The 14,187-nt window shown below is 46.6% G+C and overlaps 2 protein-coding genes across 2 annotated transcripts; both read left to right on the top strand.

Annotated features, from left to right (window-relative positions):
- The first annotated feature begins 5,230 nt into the window (after window positions 1-5,230).
- On the top strand, window positions 5,231-6,221 carry LOC112588729 (uncharacterized). The gene is made up of 4 exons (XM_025299447.1): window positions 5,231-5,358; window positions 5,459-5,643; window positions 5,766-5,964; window positions 6,029-6,221. Exons 1-4 carry the CDS (start codon window positions 5,231-5,233, stop codon window positions 6,219-6,221), a joined length of 705 nt encoding a protein of 234 aa, XP_025155232.1.
- A 1,370-nt stretch (window positions 6,222-7,591) lies between these two features.
- LOC105190473 (uncharacterized) lies at window positions 7,592-9,828 on the top strand. Its single transcript, XM_011153239.2, has 4 exons — window positions 7,592-7,839; window positions 7,973-8,165; window positions 8,281-8,799; window positions 9,709-9,828. Exons 1-4 carry the CDS (start codon window positions 7,592-7,594, stop codon window positions 9,826-9,828), a joined length of 1,080 nt encoding a protein of 359 aa, XP_011151541.2.
- Window positions 9,829-14,187: the final 4,359 nt, after the last annotated feature.

The raw sequence follows: 14,187 nt of genomic DNA, 5'->3' as shown, positions 1-14,187 counted from the left end.
GGTTACAATGAATCGAAGCGCCGGAAGGAATGCTTCGGAGCTTTGAGCAGTTGATCGCGCGACGGTAGCGATTTTCGTAAGCGGCTGATAATCGGCGCGCCCGGCTATCAGAAACGATAATCGGCGTAGGACGTTACAGTTTTAAATTTAGACAAATTCGCGAAACAAAAGAAACAATCAAAAAAAAAAGAGAATGATTAATTGAGAGTCCGTTCAGGACAGCGAACAAAACTGAGAGTCCGTCCGGGACAACGAGAAAATTCGGAGTATCCGTCCGAGACAACGAGAAAATTCGGAGTGAGAGTTCCGGCGGTGGAAAAATCTCGAAATACAAAATTGATGCTTCCAACGAATTCTTGATTAGAACAAAAAAATCTTATTGGATAGTTGGCGCTCAATGATTGGTTCAGCCTCGCGACACATCCCAAGTTTTGTTTGGAAGTGTGTTTTCACGTGTCGGGAGGCCGAACAATCACGCCGAGCGCAGCGAGTATCTCACGAGACATTAGAATGTCGGAGAGTCGCCTCGCACGTGTACGCTGACGTCAGCGGCAACACAGCGATCGTGATCGTATAAACATCACGCGCAGCGTTGCTGATTCTCGGCGAATCCGCAACATACTTAAAAAAAATAATTTGAATTTGTAATAATAACCTTTAAAAAGATATCTTTTTTAAATATTGAACACTATTAATAAACGTGTTAAAATTTTATAACACGATATCATTTTTATTTGTAAAAAGTTATGTTAAGTACATTATAATAACAAGTAAAACAATCATATAACTCAGTGTTATAATAAATAATGATAAATTAAATATTGGACACTACTAATAAATGTGTTAAATTTTTATAACATGATATCATTTTTACTTGTAAAAACTTATGTTATGTACATAATATATATCTTAAAAAAAGGAAATTATTTGAATTTGAGATTTCTAAAAATATTAAGTATACGATTTCTTAGTTGGCGCTACTGTTTTAATATATCACTTTTTTTGTATAAGTTTTACTTTTAAAAACTTATGTTATGTACATATATATACTTAAAAAAAATAATTTGAACTTGAAATTTCTAAAAATAGCACAATACGTGTTGCGCTTGTACTTGGCGCCTTTTTTTACCTTTTTGTTTAAAAAAGTTAGTATAATAAATTTTACATGTAATCATTTTTACTTGTAAAAAGTTATGTTAAGTACATTATAATAACAAGTAAAACAATCATATAACTCAGTGTTCTAATAAATAATGATAAATTAAATATTGGACACTACTAATAAACGTGTTAAATTTTTATAACATGATATCATTTTTACTTGTAAAAAGTTATGTTATGTACATAATATGTATCTTAAAAAAAGGATCAATTTTACATGTAATCATTTTTATTTGTAAAAAGTTATGTTAAGTACATTATAATAATCATTTTTACTTGTAAAAACTTATGTTATGTACATAATGTATATCTTAAAAAAAGGAAATAATTTGAATTTGAGATTTCTAAAGATATTAAGTATACGATTTCTCATTTGGCGTTACTGTTTTAATATAAATTTTACATATAATCATTTTTACTTGTAAAATGTTATGTTAATATTATGAATATAACATAAGTTTTTACAAGTAAAAATGATATCGTGTTATAAAAATATACTTGTAAAAACTTATGTTATGTACACGTAGCTTGTACTTGGCGCCTTTTTTTTACCTTTTTGTTTAAAAGGTAAGTTTTATATAATAAATGTTACTTGTAAAATTGTATGGCAATATATATGATATTAGGTTTCTCAGTTGGCGCTATTGTCTAATATATCACTTCTTTTGTACAGTAGAATAGTGTTGTAGAGTTTTATTATAGTTATAAGTTTTACTTGTAAAAACTTATGTTATGTACACATAGCGCTTGTACTTGGCGCCTTTTTTTACCTTTTTGTTTAAAAAGGTAAGTTTTATAATATTATATATACAGGGTGATTCAGACCATTCGTACAGCCCTTTTATTTCGAAAATAGAACATTTTAGAGAAAAATATTTCAGACAAAAGTTGTAAGGCTTCAAAGGTTCTATTACTGATGCTATGAATTTAACCTTCAGATAACCTTGAAAAGTCCAGTCAAGATCAACATAAAAATCTTATAAATGGATACCCGAATTTTTTATTACATCGTCTTTTCCTACCATTTAATTTAAACAACTTTTGTCTGAAACATTATTTTATTTAACTAATACTTTGTGGCATATTTAAGGAAAACTGAATAACTTTTTCAATGTTTAACTCACGATATTTCGCTAATTATTTGTTGTTTAGAAGAAAAAATGATACTAGATTTTTTTCTTCTATTTAGTCTCCAAGAATATATTGTTCCAATAGCGCCATGAATTTGGTTAATTTGATGATTTTGAAATTTCAAAAAATTACCAAACAAAAGTCAAGCGCTATTGTAAAAATATATTCTTGAGACTAAATAGAGCAAAAAACTCTAGTACCACTTTTTCTTCTGACAAATAGTTAGCGAGATATCGTGAGTTAAATATTGAAAAAGTTATTAAATTTACCTTAAATAAAATTAAAAAATGTTTCAGACAAAAGTTGTTCAAATTAATTGCTAGAAAAAGACGATATAATAAAAAATTGGGATATCCATTTAAGACCAAGGTTAAATTCATAACGTCAGTAAATAGATCCTTTGAAGCCCTACAACTTTTGTCTGAAATATTTATGTCTAAAATGTTCTATTTCCGAAATAAAAGGGCTGTACGAGTGGTCTGAATCACTCTGTATATATAATAATTTATACGCGTATAATATATTAACACGTTTCCAATATCAAGAGGCATTATCTTATACAGGAACTTAATAGCTCGCCTGTAATAAAATTGGATATCTGAGGTATATAGTCATCGAGTTTCAAAGTCTGCAAAAAACAGTAAATACTATATAATAATAATATATAATATATAAGTGAATATTATAATCCGTAACCTTTGAATCTGCATCTGCTTCTGTATAATCAATTGCAGTAGTAAACATTACATTTGTTGTATTATTATCTAAAAATAAATACAATTCATTGATTATATTATAAAGATTATATTATAAAGATTATATTATAAAGATATTATATTATAAAGATTCAATTTGTTTTAGTGTAATATAAATAAAATATGCTAACATATCAAAGCTGAATCTGTATCATTCAAAGGATCGTCAGATATATCCAATCCATTACTTGTATTTATTCCTATTTTCTCAGTCATAACATCTGTTGTTTCGACAACCTTATCGTGTGAAATATTGTTACATACTTTAGCCTTAGAGAAATTTTTGTAATTATTAGTCTGATATACAGTAATTAATGCATTTAAAACTTCGTTCTGTATGCCAGATCCAGGAATTACTCTATAAGAATAAGATTATAAGTTAATTACATACAAATAATATTAATGAGTAAACGCATAAAACCTATTTGAACTAAAAATATATCAAAAGTTAAGTTTAAAACTTTATATTAAAAGAATTATACTTACTTGATCGTCTCGTTTTCGATGAGAATGCGAATATCCTCCATCGGTAGCAGATATTCGGCATCGTTCAACAATAAATGAAATGGTTCTCTTATGCCAAATATTTTAGTGACCAATCAATAAAAATTTAGCAGATCCGACGCACATCGTGAAAAAACTTAGACAAGTCAACTTTCAGTCGAAAATGTGAGCGCAGCATTGTGATATCTTTGAGGTTAGGAAGCTTCAAAACCGAAATGCGCGATTGTCAAACCTTCGCTGTCGCTCATTGCTCGACGTAAACTACCAACGTTGCGATCACGTTGCTCGTGTTCGACTCGAATTCACGTGCTGTATAATATAATATATATAAAATAAATAAACTAGCAATATTTTATTTTTATTTCATCTCCTGTTCTACCAATATTCTTCTCTCTCTTATTCCCTATCGCTTGCTCACTCGCACTCGCTGCTCTTTATTTCTTCAGCGCGCTCGTAACGCCTCTGGTGTCGGAAAAACGAGAAGTACAAATCCCCTCTCCTCGGCGGTCTATGTTCTCTCTCTTATTCTCTATCGTTTGCTCACTCGCACTTGCTGCTCTTTGCATCTTCAGCGCGCTCGTAACGCCTCTGGTATCGGAAAAACGAGAAGCATAAATCCCCTCTCCTCGGCGGTCTAGCGTTTCTTTCTTACTTTCTTACTGAATCGTAATTTCTGTGATTCAGACTTTAATCTTAAAATATCTTCACTTAGAGACAACGTACACAAAAAGCACAAGAACACTTTTCTTCCTATTTTTTAAGGCTGAATCGATTGGGACTAAAAAACGTCGATCGGTTCAGCTATTCCTGAGATATGAATATCTTACCTCGTTTCAACTCGCAGTTTCGCGTAATAATAGGCACTACCGTGCCTCTTGATTCCGGGTGTACTTAAGATCCGCACGGCTCGTACCGGAGCCCTGCTAATAGAGGTACCTGGCCTCAACACTGGACCCTCCGCCGACCGGCTTGCCGAGGAGCTCGTCAAGTTGGCGGCGGAGAAAGGCTATCGCGTCCAAAGGCCGGTGAAGACCCCGGCGTTGCAGCTCACCGTTCTGGACGCGACGGGACCGAGGACGTGATGGCCGCTGTGGCCCTCGCTCGGGGCTGCTCACCCAGGATGTCTCCAGGGGTGAACTACAGCTCACCCAGCGAGGTACGGCCACGGCTGTGGTGCGGTGCCCGTTGGCGGCAGCCTCGAAGGTTGCCGCTGCAGGGCAGGTCCAGGTGGGCTAGACCCGAGCCGGGGTGACGGCGCTGCCCGCTCGCGCGGCTCTTTGCTTCCGTTGTATGGAGCAGGGGCACGTGCGCGAGCGGTGCAAGAGCGTCGTCGACCGCGGTAATTGCTATCGCTGCGGTACCCCCGGCCACCGCGCCAAACAATGTAGGGCAGCTGCGGCACACTGTCCTGTATGCGCCGAAGCGGGTAAGCCAGCCGGCCATAAGACCAGTGGACCCGCGTGTAAGCCTCTGACGGGCAGGCAGAAGAGGAGGAGGAAGGCCAATATAAAAAAGAGGCAGCCCGGGCCTAGTCCTGAAGGGGAGACGGCGAACGCTCCCCCCGCTCCGGCGAAGGACGACAGGAGGGACCAGAGGGCCTCTCCACGGACAGCCGGAGCCGAGGTAAGGGAGGAGGTTAAACCGGTCTCCTCTCCCGAGGGACGAGGGACGAGGACAGGATGGTGGTGGAGGCGACGAACGATCGCACCCTGGACCCCACCACCCCCATGGAAGAGGAGTCATTGCTGCAGAGAGAGAAGAGGAAGAGGGGGACCCTGGAGGCGGCCCCCCTGCGGCGACACCGGAGGTGAGGCCGAAGAGGAAGGAGGACAAGGAGCCAGGCTCGGACAAGAAGGACAAGGTGAGGAGGGTGGAGGTCCTCAAGACCCTACCCCCAACGACTGTAGCAAGGGACCCGGAGGACGCGCCATCCCCGGCTCCCCCTGTAGACTTCCCCCCTCATACTTCCGAGAGGAGGAAGTGGCAGAGGTAGGGGCCCCCGAGATAGGAACCTCCGAGGATGCACCCAAGGAGGCATTAGAGCAGGCTGCCACCATGGAGGCACCCGATGGAAGCCACCACCATGGCCAAAGTTCCCCCAGAGGAGACAGGGACGGCGCTGTCGCCGCCCGGAGTCTCCCCAGGGGAAACGAAGGAGAAACGTCCGGAGGAGGCGTGAAGGCCTAGCTTTAACGCTCCTTCGAGTATCCCAAGCCAACCTAGGCAGAGGCACCCATGCCCAAGATCTGTGGATCCACAATCTTGCGGAGATGAGTGTCGGCCTAGGATTGGTCACAGAGCCGCACTTAATCCCGGCCGGTAATCCAAACTGGCTGGGCAGCAAGTGCAGCTTAGTGGCCGTGGTGGCTAATCCCACAACGGGCGCCCCCCTGCAAAGTCAGGAAGAGGGAGCGTTCGTATGTGGCTGTCGACTGTGGACCCATCACTGTGGTGAGGGTATATCTCCCACACCACAGACATAGAGAAGGCCTAGGCGAGCTTGCCCGTATTGTGAGGGTCCTGGACAGGGTCGGGGACGTGGTACGGCAGTGCCACCCCCGACCTGTAGTCGTCGCCGGGGACTTTAACGCCCACTCGGATGAATGGGGCTGCAGTCCCTGGCAATGGGACCCTTGGAGCAAGACCGTGGCCGATTGGGCCTCGTGTTAATGAACACGGGGTCCACCAGCACCTATGTGCGGCCGAGGGAAGAAGGCGAGTCGGTCATAGACCTGACGTGGGCCTCTCCCTCGGCAGCACGGGAATTCCGGGAGTGGGTGGAGGAGGAGGAGAAAGAGTCGCTGTCGGACCACCGATACGTGAAGTGGGCTCTCCGACTCCTCACCCCACACCGGAGGCTGGACCGCCGCCCGGGGGAAGGGGACTTTCCCCTCTCCAAAAGATGGGCCCTCGGTCGACTTGACGCGGATAGGTTTCAGGCGGCTCCTCGCGGCGACCTGGCACCTCGATCAGAGGCCAGGTACACAGGACCCTTCGCCCCCTCTTGAGGGGACTAAGGAGGTGGTGGGCATCGTGGCGTCGGCCTGCGACGCCCCGGTCCCACCCCCGCCGGCGCCGGGCTGCGTACTGGTGGACGCGGGAGCTTGCGGAGATCAGCGACTCCTGCGTCCATGCCAGACGGATGTACATCCGGGCCCGGCGCGACGGCGGGGACGAAAGAGGGCTACTTCCGAGCGAGGGAAGCCCTCAAGGCCGCTATCGCCAAGGCAAAGAAGGGAGCCTGGGAGCGCCTGGTGAACTCCCTGGACGAGGACCCGTGGGGGCGCCCGTACAAACGGACTGTCGGAAAGATACGTCCGTGGGCGCCCTCGACGGAGTCCATGGATTCCCAGGACCTCAGGGGCTCCTCGACACGGCTAAGGGGGCCCCCCCAGGATCCCCGTTTCCTCTGATTCAGGACGGGGACTGGAACGAGGATCTGGGGATCTCGCCAGAGGAGTTCAAGGGCAAAGTCCCCGGCCCCGACGGAATTCCTGGTCGCGCCTGAGCTCTCGCCCTCGGCGATGGAAGCATATCCGCGGCCACGCGGGAGGCAATGGAAGGGTGCCTAAGGGAGGGAGTCTTCCCCCAGGAGTGGAGGAGGGCCAAGTTGGTCCTCCTCCCGAAGGAGAGTAAGGTGCCCGGTGGGCCGTCGGCCTACTGGCCGATATGCCTGCTGGACGAGGGGGGTAAGATGCTGGAACGCATCATCGCAGACCGCCTCGTCCAGCATCTGTCTCTGGAGGGGCCAGACCTCCGCGGCAATCAGTACGGCAATCAGTATGGCAATCAGGCCGATCTACGCTGGACGCACTCCAGCACGTCCAGGACCTGACCCGTACCGCCGTGGAGGAGGAGGGCGGTTACTCGCGGTATCGCTAGATATCACAAACGCATTTAACACCCTGCCCTGGCCGGAGATAGGACGGGCCCTGGAATACCATGGCGTCCCCGTCTATCTCCGGCGCATCCTGGCGGCGTACTTCAGGGACAGGGACCTCGCCTACTCGGGGAAAGGCGGGGTCCAAGGCCGGTGACAAATGGAGCGCGGTGTTCCACAGAGGTCCGTCCTGGGCCCTCTGCTGTGGAACATCGCGTTCGACCGGGTGCTGCGATCTCCCCTCCTCCAAGGCTGCCACGTGGTCTGCTACGCAGACGACACGTTGGTGTTGGCCGAGAGGGAGGATTGGGGGGAGGCTCGCCTCCGAGTGGAGGCAGCTCTACACTCGGTGGTGGGAACCATCAGTGACCTCGGGCTCAAAGTGGCCCCCCAGAAGACCCAGGCCATGTTATTTCATGGACGGGGTCAGGGGAGGCCGCGAAGGGCCCGGGTCCTGGTGGGTCCGAGTCCGTGTCAAGTCCACGATGAAATATCTGGGCTTAACGCTGGACAGCCGATGGGAATTCGGGCCACATTTCAGGTGCCTGGCCCCCCGGGTCCGCAAGGTAGGCACGGCCTTGGCCGGCCTGATGCGGGCCCAGGGGGGTCCTGGATGGCAGGCACGCCACCTGTACGTGGGCGTTGTGCTCTCGGTCGCTCTGTACGGGGTGCCCCGACTCCTAGCCACCCGTCGCTACAGGGACCTGCTGCGACAGGCCACGCAGCCGGTGCTGGTGAGAGCGATCCGAGGGTACGCGACAGTCTCGTACACGGCGGCGGCCGCCCTGGTCGGTTCCCCCCAGTGGAGCTCCTCGCCGAAGAGAGGTATCTCCTCTACTGGCGCATCAGGGAGCTCCGCGAAAGGGAGGAGGGCTATCGGCTAAGGACCTGAGGGCCCTGAAGACCCAGGCCGGTAACCGGATCCTCAACAAGTGGTCGGCCGAATTGGCCGATCCGCGAGGATTCGGTCGCCAGACAGCCGAGGCTGGCCGCCCCTGCCTACCGGAAATAGTGGGCAGGAGGGGCCGCGGACAATCTTTCCACTTGGTGCAGGTACTAACGGGGCATGGATGCTTCGGAGGGTACCTGCACCGAATAAGGAAAGAACTCACCACCGAGTGCCACTACTGCCCGAAGCCGGATGACTCGGCACGGCACACCCTCGCAGAATGCAAGGCGTGGAGCCAAGAGCGTCGATTCCTGGCCCGGGCGGTCGGGTGCCGTGTGGAAGATCTCTCGCTCCCGCGCATGGTCCGCGCCATGTGCGGGAGCGGGGAGGCATGGGGGGCGGCGGCCTCCTTCTGCAGGGATGTCATGTCCCAGAAAGAGGCCGCCAAGTGGGAGCGTCGGCCCAACCCCGACCGCAGGGTGCGGCGGGATAGAAGGCGGCGCTCATCGCGGGCTCAGCGGCGGGAGATGGTAGCGGCCTCGAGGTGGCGCCGGCCGAGAGGGAACGGCGACCGGTCCGCCGGAAACCGCCCCCTCGGGGCCGACTTCGGACGCGCGGGAGAGAAATGCCGGGAGGGGGGTGAGAACCCCCGCCTGCGCTCCCTCGCGCGTCGGTAAAGGAAGGAAAGGGGGGGCGAGGCCCTCTGGGAAAGGGCCACGCTCCCCCGCACCCCCGGAGTAGGATACTCCGAACGGGAGGAGGCGGGGAGGGAGGGTAGGCATGTCCCCCCTCTCCCGTAAATAAATACGTAAGGCCAACTCGATCGGCATAGCCGATCGGGGCACCGCGCCCTAACCTTGTCCTCACGGAAAAGGGGGCGCGGCACGTGGGCGTGGGGCTCAACAAAGGAGCCCTGGGGCCGGGGCGTCGGGGAGGGAATGCTGGCGCAGTTCCGCTGATTCCCACCATCTCGATCCGGCTGGTAGACATCCCGCAGAGGTTTTAGTGAGTAGGAGTCTCACATAACCCTCCGCCCCTCCCAGGGGTCGGTGGGTACCCATGATGGGTTTCCTATGCGTTAACAGAAAAAAAAAGCATCGTATCGTCCGTCCCATTTTGTCAACAGTTTTACGTCTATGTGATTGCGAACGTTTTCCATGGTTTTGCCGAATACCGCGTTGTTCATCAATTTGTACAAATTTTTCTCGAAATCGTTTGTCGCGCCTGTTCTAAACTGCGTGTTAAGTTCGATATAATCGCGGAGCCATGGAGATTGAACAAATTTGAGTATGCGGTGTATTTTTCCAATACACCGTGACCGAAGACCGTGACGCGTACACTGCTGCAGGTTGCGATAATGAATCACATAACGCTGCTTATCGCATAAGGTTGCGAAAAACTTGTCCTGCCTTTTGTTCGGAGGTTTGCCACACGTCGGACAATACGGTAGGTCAGTGTGCGCATCGTGCAGATGTTGCGGATACTCCAAGTCGATCTCCAGAATGTAACCTATGGGTGAATCTAGCGCGATTAATGATATGTTGAAATTCGATACATCATCAACCCATCGAAATTCGGTGTATGGCAACAGTTGACACATTACCCAATCGTTATTACAATCGTTAGCAGAAGTTATTTACATCGAAGTACATTAAGTATGATGATGGCTGTAATGGATCGTAAGACTGCATGTATTTATTATTGACCTTTGCGTATCTACTGGAACATTGACTGAGACCATCGCGAATACCGCGCTCGATGAACATGACCATGTCAATATCAGTGAGCAATTCGAAATTAACGCCCGTATGCTTCAACACAGCATCCCACGTAAAACCAGGCAAAGTGAAATAATACGCGGGATCTAACCCGTAACTTTTGATACAACTATTGCGGAAATTTTCAAAAATATCGGCCAGTAACAAGACATCGGTCTTCAGATACAAGTCGCTATATTCACCCAAGGTTTGAATAGAAAACCGCTGCCAGATGTTCACGGCGTGCGCATAATCGCTCTCGGATACCGTGTCACTCGTCAACGAACTGTAAAATGGCTCGCGCAGTGGTAAATACTGATCCTGCAGCTTGTCCCCGCAATCAAGGTATTCGTACGGAAAGACACCCTTTCGCGTCAATAAATCAAAATCCATGTCGGATAAATTTGAAAATTCGACCTGAATAATTTTTAATTTGTCTTTGTCGAGAAAAGACGTCAATTGAGACTAGTACTTACAAATTTGTACGAATCGATGAACCGCAATTGCATACAATTTATCCATTTATTTCTACTATCCGTCATGTTTCCTACAGTCTTTGTAAACGAAATATATTTCTCTTGGTTATCGGTAGTACAATGATTGAACCTTAGAATGCGGTTGCTATAACCGAAATAGTTGCTATATCGAATAAGTTGTGAAAGACCACAGGAATGCAATAACTGGCTTGGTAATTTAAAATGCAATTGGAATGCGCGGGACCTCTGTACCGTCCAGTCAAGTGGCAATGATCGGGCACGCGTGTATCGTCCTTTGCGAATGATTTCTCACATACATGACACAGCGTAGCGTTCCGAAATGTCTCCCACTGTTCTTTCGACAGTTTCCATGGAGATATTTGCGGACAAAATACCCTTTACGCGGTGTGTTAGTTCTTCGAGTTCCTTGACGAACCACGAGATGCAATCCGAATCGCGACGACATCAATACGCAGATAACGACTCGTCGTAGGAACATCGCACGTAATACGCTATACTAAATACGCTATAACGTTGATACGCATACGAACTCGTTTGTTCTTCCCTCGGTGTCTTCTCCAGTATGCATTCCAAGTCGGCGTAAACTACAAACGGGACCCGCTCTTTCCTGCAGTAGTTAGTGAAGCTGAGCCATTTGTTGTCATCGTTTGGCAGGATGATTACGCAGTCATTCATTTTTTGATAGTCGACAGTATGGCTACCCAGCTTCTCGCTCGAGCTAAAGTAATGCAAACATCTGGAAAAACATTATTTGTTATTGGTATATGTCACATTATTCATTATACATTGCATTCTTAGTGTATACTTACCCGTCGCAAATATGTTTTTTGTGTTCCTTTTTGCTCAGCTGTGAACTGATGAGTTGGAACAAATTCTTGATTCACGCGAAATGTCCGGCGTTGTCATCTCACGGATCTGGGATATGCAGCTGATTGACGTGCTTCTCCATTTTCTGTTCCGTGAGACGTATGGGCACGACGTTTCCTTCTTTCTTTGTCACGTCGTCATATCTCTTCTCCACACTATAAATGTTGAACGAGATATCGTTCAACCGTTCAAACTTTTTAATTTGACTTATGTGCATTGGAAATTCAATGTCCTGCATATTCAACACCGATGTATAATGCGGGTACAAAGATTGACGACCTGCGTGTTTGTCAGCTGGACATAACGCTGCACCGTCCACGCGAAATATGCATTGTCCATAGATTGCACGTTGATCACAGCCCGCTTCATTTTTATTTCGCGCAGTAACTCGATGTGACATCTCACACACATCGGTTTGTACTTATTAACGTTAACGGTCAGATCAAATATGCGTAAGAGTAGCCACCCGCTATCACGTTCCTGGAATTCTTCCAAGGATGCTAAGTTGGACTCAATAACACGCATCGCGAATCAATTGTCCAGAATGGATGTGGGCAAAAGTTCAAAGTTCTTCGTATTGATGCTCTTGTTCGCGCGTTTATCACCCGCCACAAATTCACCGTTGAACACACCGTTGTTCACTTTTACGCTACCGTGTCTCTTCATAACGCTTCGCACATGTTCGAGCACAGTATTCTTCGCATCTTGGAGAAATCGAAGAGGTTCGATATAGTCTGTATTTACAATCGCCCCGGTTGATAAGCGACTATTGAACGCTATATCGATTTCTCGCCAAAAAAGTTCCGAATATCTGGCTCCTGCGTATATGAAACGTCTGCGCAAAATACTTTTTTAACCCTCGAGTTGCGCTATATGAGCAATCATCGAGTGCGCTGAGCCAACCGATAGTCGCGGCTGTTTGGCTCGGTTATGCTGTTCCATCGACTCGAGGCACTAGTCACACTTTTGTTCCCACGCGAGGTATTCGTCTCGCGAACCTAATCGAGCGAGCTGATCCCACAGTTCGCATTCTACGAATGATTCGGCCATTTCTTCCAGCGAATGTTGTCAATACACACTATAACCGTGCACTCTATTCGTCTTCGACTAAACTATAGAATGTTCTGCTTTGAACTTTTTATATCACTTCCTTCTTCCAAAAATACACATCGTTATCAAAATTCGGGAAAATTTCCTCGACAGTCTCGTCGACACATCTTTCAACACATTTCATTTCTTAAACTCATATCGACCCGTTATGGACCCTGTATGCCTAAGTGCATACCTTTCTTTATCTAATATAACAATAAGCTTGTAGACCTACGCTTTGGTATCAGCAGTCTGGCGTCAACGACTGACAAAAAACGTTTTTCGTCAAAAATGTGATATTGTAATACGCAGTATACTCTGTTCGTCTTCGACTAAACTTACAACATTGGTGGGAAAATTTGCCTGTATAAAAGGAGCTCCTGCATATTGTTTCGTCAGTCGCTCTGTAAAAACAAGATACGACAGTAACTTCAACATAGTAAAACCAAAATGTACGGTGTTGAAGTGAACGCTAAGCAAGCAAATTATTACATGCCTGTTCAACATGAGGATGAGGATGAGAGTCACCTTGCGTGGAAACAAAAGTGCGACGAGTTATTCGAGACTCCACCACCATGCAAGAGAAAACATGAGAAGTAAGCATCAATGTGAATTTGGTACTTTGTGTGCACTTTCCCGGTCGAATTTTTAAATGTATATATCATTTATTATATTTTTATAGCATTCCTGAGTGCATCCCATGTCATGCTACTCACATCCTGGGACGCAAATACGCTTTGATTGCAACGTCTTATAACTATTTGGAGATTGGACTCAATGTACAATCTGTGCCTGTCGTAGAAATAGTCCTCGGTGACAATCGCGGTAATCAACTAATATTACGTGCAGACGCTTGGGGAAAACTGATGGAAAATCGTGATACTATACAACGACTTCTGGAAGCGAGCAAACCATCGTACTTACCACTACGGATTCGAGATTTAAAAGTGGAATTATATGAGATAAATAGTTCAAAAATTGTAAAATTAACCCTATCTCCTAAGTATTTGTATTTGAAACCTGCTACCATGAACATGTTATTTACTTATGAACATTGCATTGATCATATTGTTGTGTCCGAGCCACAAGGTTTGTGGCAGCGTCCGTTGTCCGTGAGCCTTAGGCATCTGATGCTGATTTTGACAACTGAACGAAGATTGTCTGGACGACGGAAAATCGATAAGAAGAAAATAATAACAGCTGACAGAGAGTCTCCGGTAATCTGTCATCGTAGACAGACGCGAGTAGATCAGAGAATTATTCTTGTTTAAAGATTAAGTGAACTGCGCTGTAAATAGTAAAGCTTGTTATTCTTACGTGAGTGCTTTCATTTACCTGAGTGCAATCGCGAGTGCGAGAGTGAGCGCAACATTTTGGGGGCTCGTCCGGGATCGAATCACAGCTCGTCCAGGATCGAATCACAGATTATTCGGGATAAAAATCGCGGGACATTCGGGATAGAAACGCGAGACGTTTGGGATCATATCACGACGCGAGTGAGAGTAACAGTGAGAGAAAGTGAGGATACAGAATGACAACCGAAGCAAGAGGTCACGCGGTTCCTTGCCGACGGAAGCGTATTCATTCAATTGAGCCAGAAGCGACGGGGCGGAGGCGGCAAGCTCCGGAACGTCGAAGGTGTCGGTGTTGCAGGATG

The sequence above is a fragment of the Harpegnathos saltator genome, unplaced genomic scaffold, assembly GCF_003227715.2.
Source record: "Harpegnathos saltator strain DR-91 unplaced genomic scaffold, Hsal_v8.6 scaffold278, whole genome shotgun sequence".
NCBI lineage: Eukaryota > Metazoa > Arthropoda > Insecta > Hymenoptera > Formicidae > Harpegnathos > Harpegnathos saltator.
This window is presented reverse-complemented; position numbering and strand designations above follow the sequence as displayed.

Excerpts from the sequence above, each read along its gene's own strand:
- LOC105190473 (XM_011153239.2), top strand. The coding sequence starts at position 7,592 with ATGGAGCGCGGTGTTCCACAGAGGTCCGTCCTGGGCCCTCTGCTGTGG. Across the intron at positions 7,840-7,972 it reads CCCCAGAAGACCCAGGCCAT|GTGCCTGGCCCCCCGGGTCC; the intron begins GTTATTTCATGG and ends GCCACATTTCAG. Across the intron at positions 8,166-8,280 it reads AGGCCACGCAGCCGGTGCTG|GGAGCTCCGCGAAAGGGAGG; the intron begins GTGAGAGCGATC and ends CTGGCGCATCAG.
- LOC112588729 (XM_025299447.1), top strand. The coding sequence starts at position 5,231 with ATGGTGGTGGAGGCGACGAACGATCGCACCCTGGACCCCACCACCCCC. Across the intron at positions 5,644-5,765 it reads AAGCCACCACCATGGCCAAA|CCAACCTAGGCAGAGGCACC; the intron begins GTTCCCCCAGAG and ends GAGTATCCCAAG. Across the intron at positions 5,965-6,028 it reads CAAAGTCAGGAAGAGGGAGC|ACATAGAGAAGGCCTAGGCG; the intron begins GTTCGTATGTGG and ends CCCACACCACAG.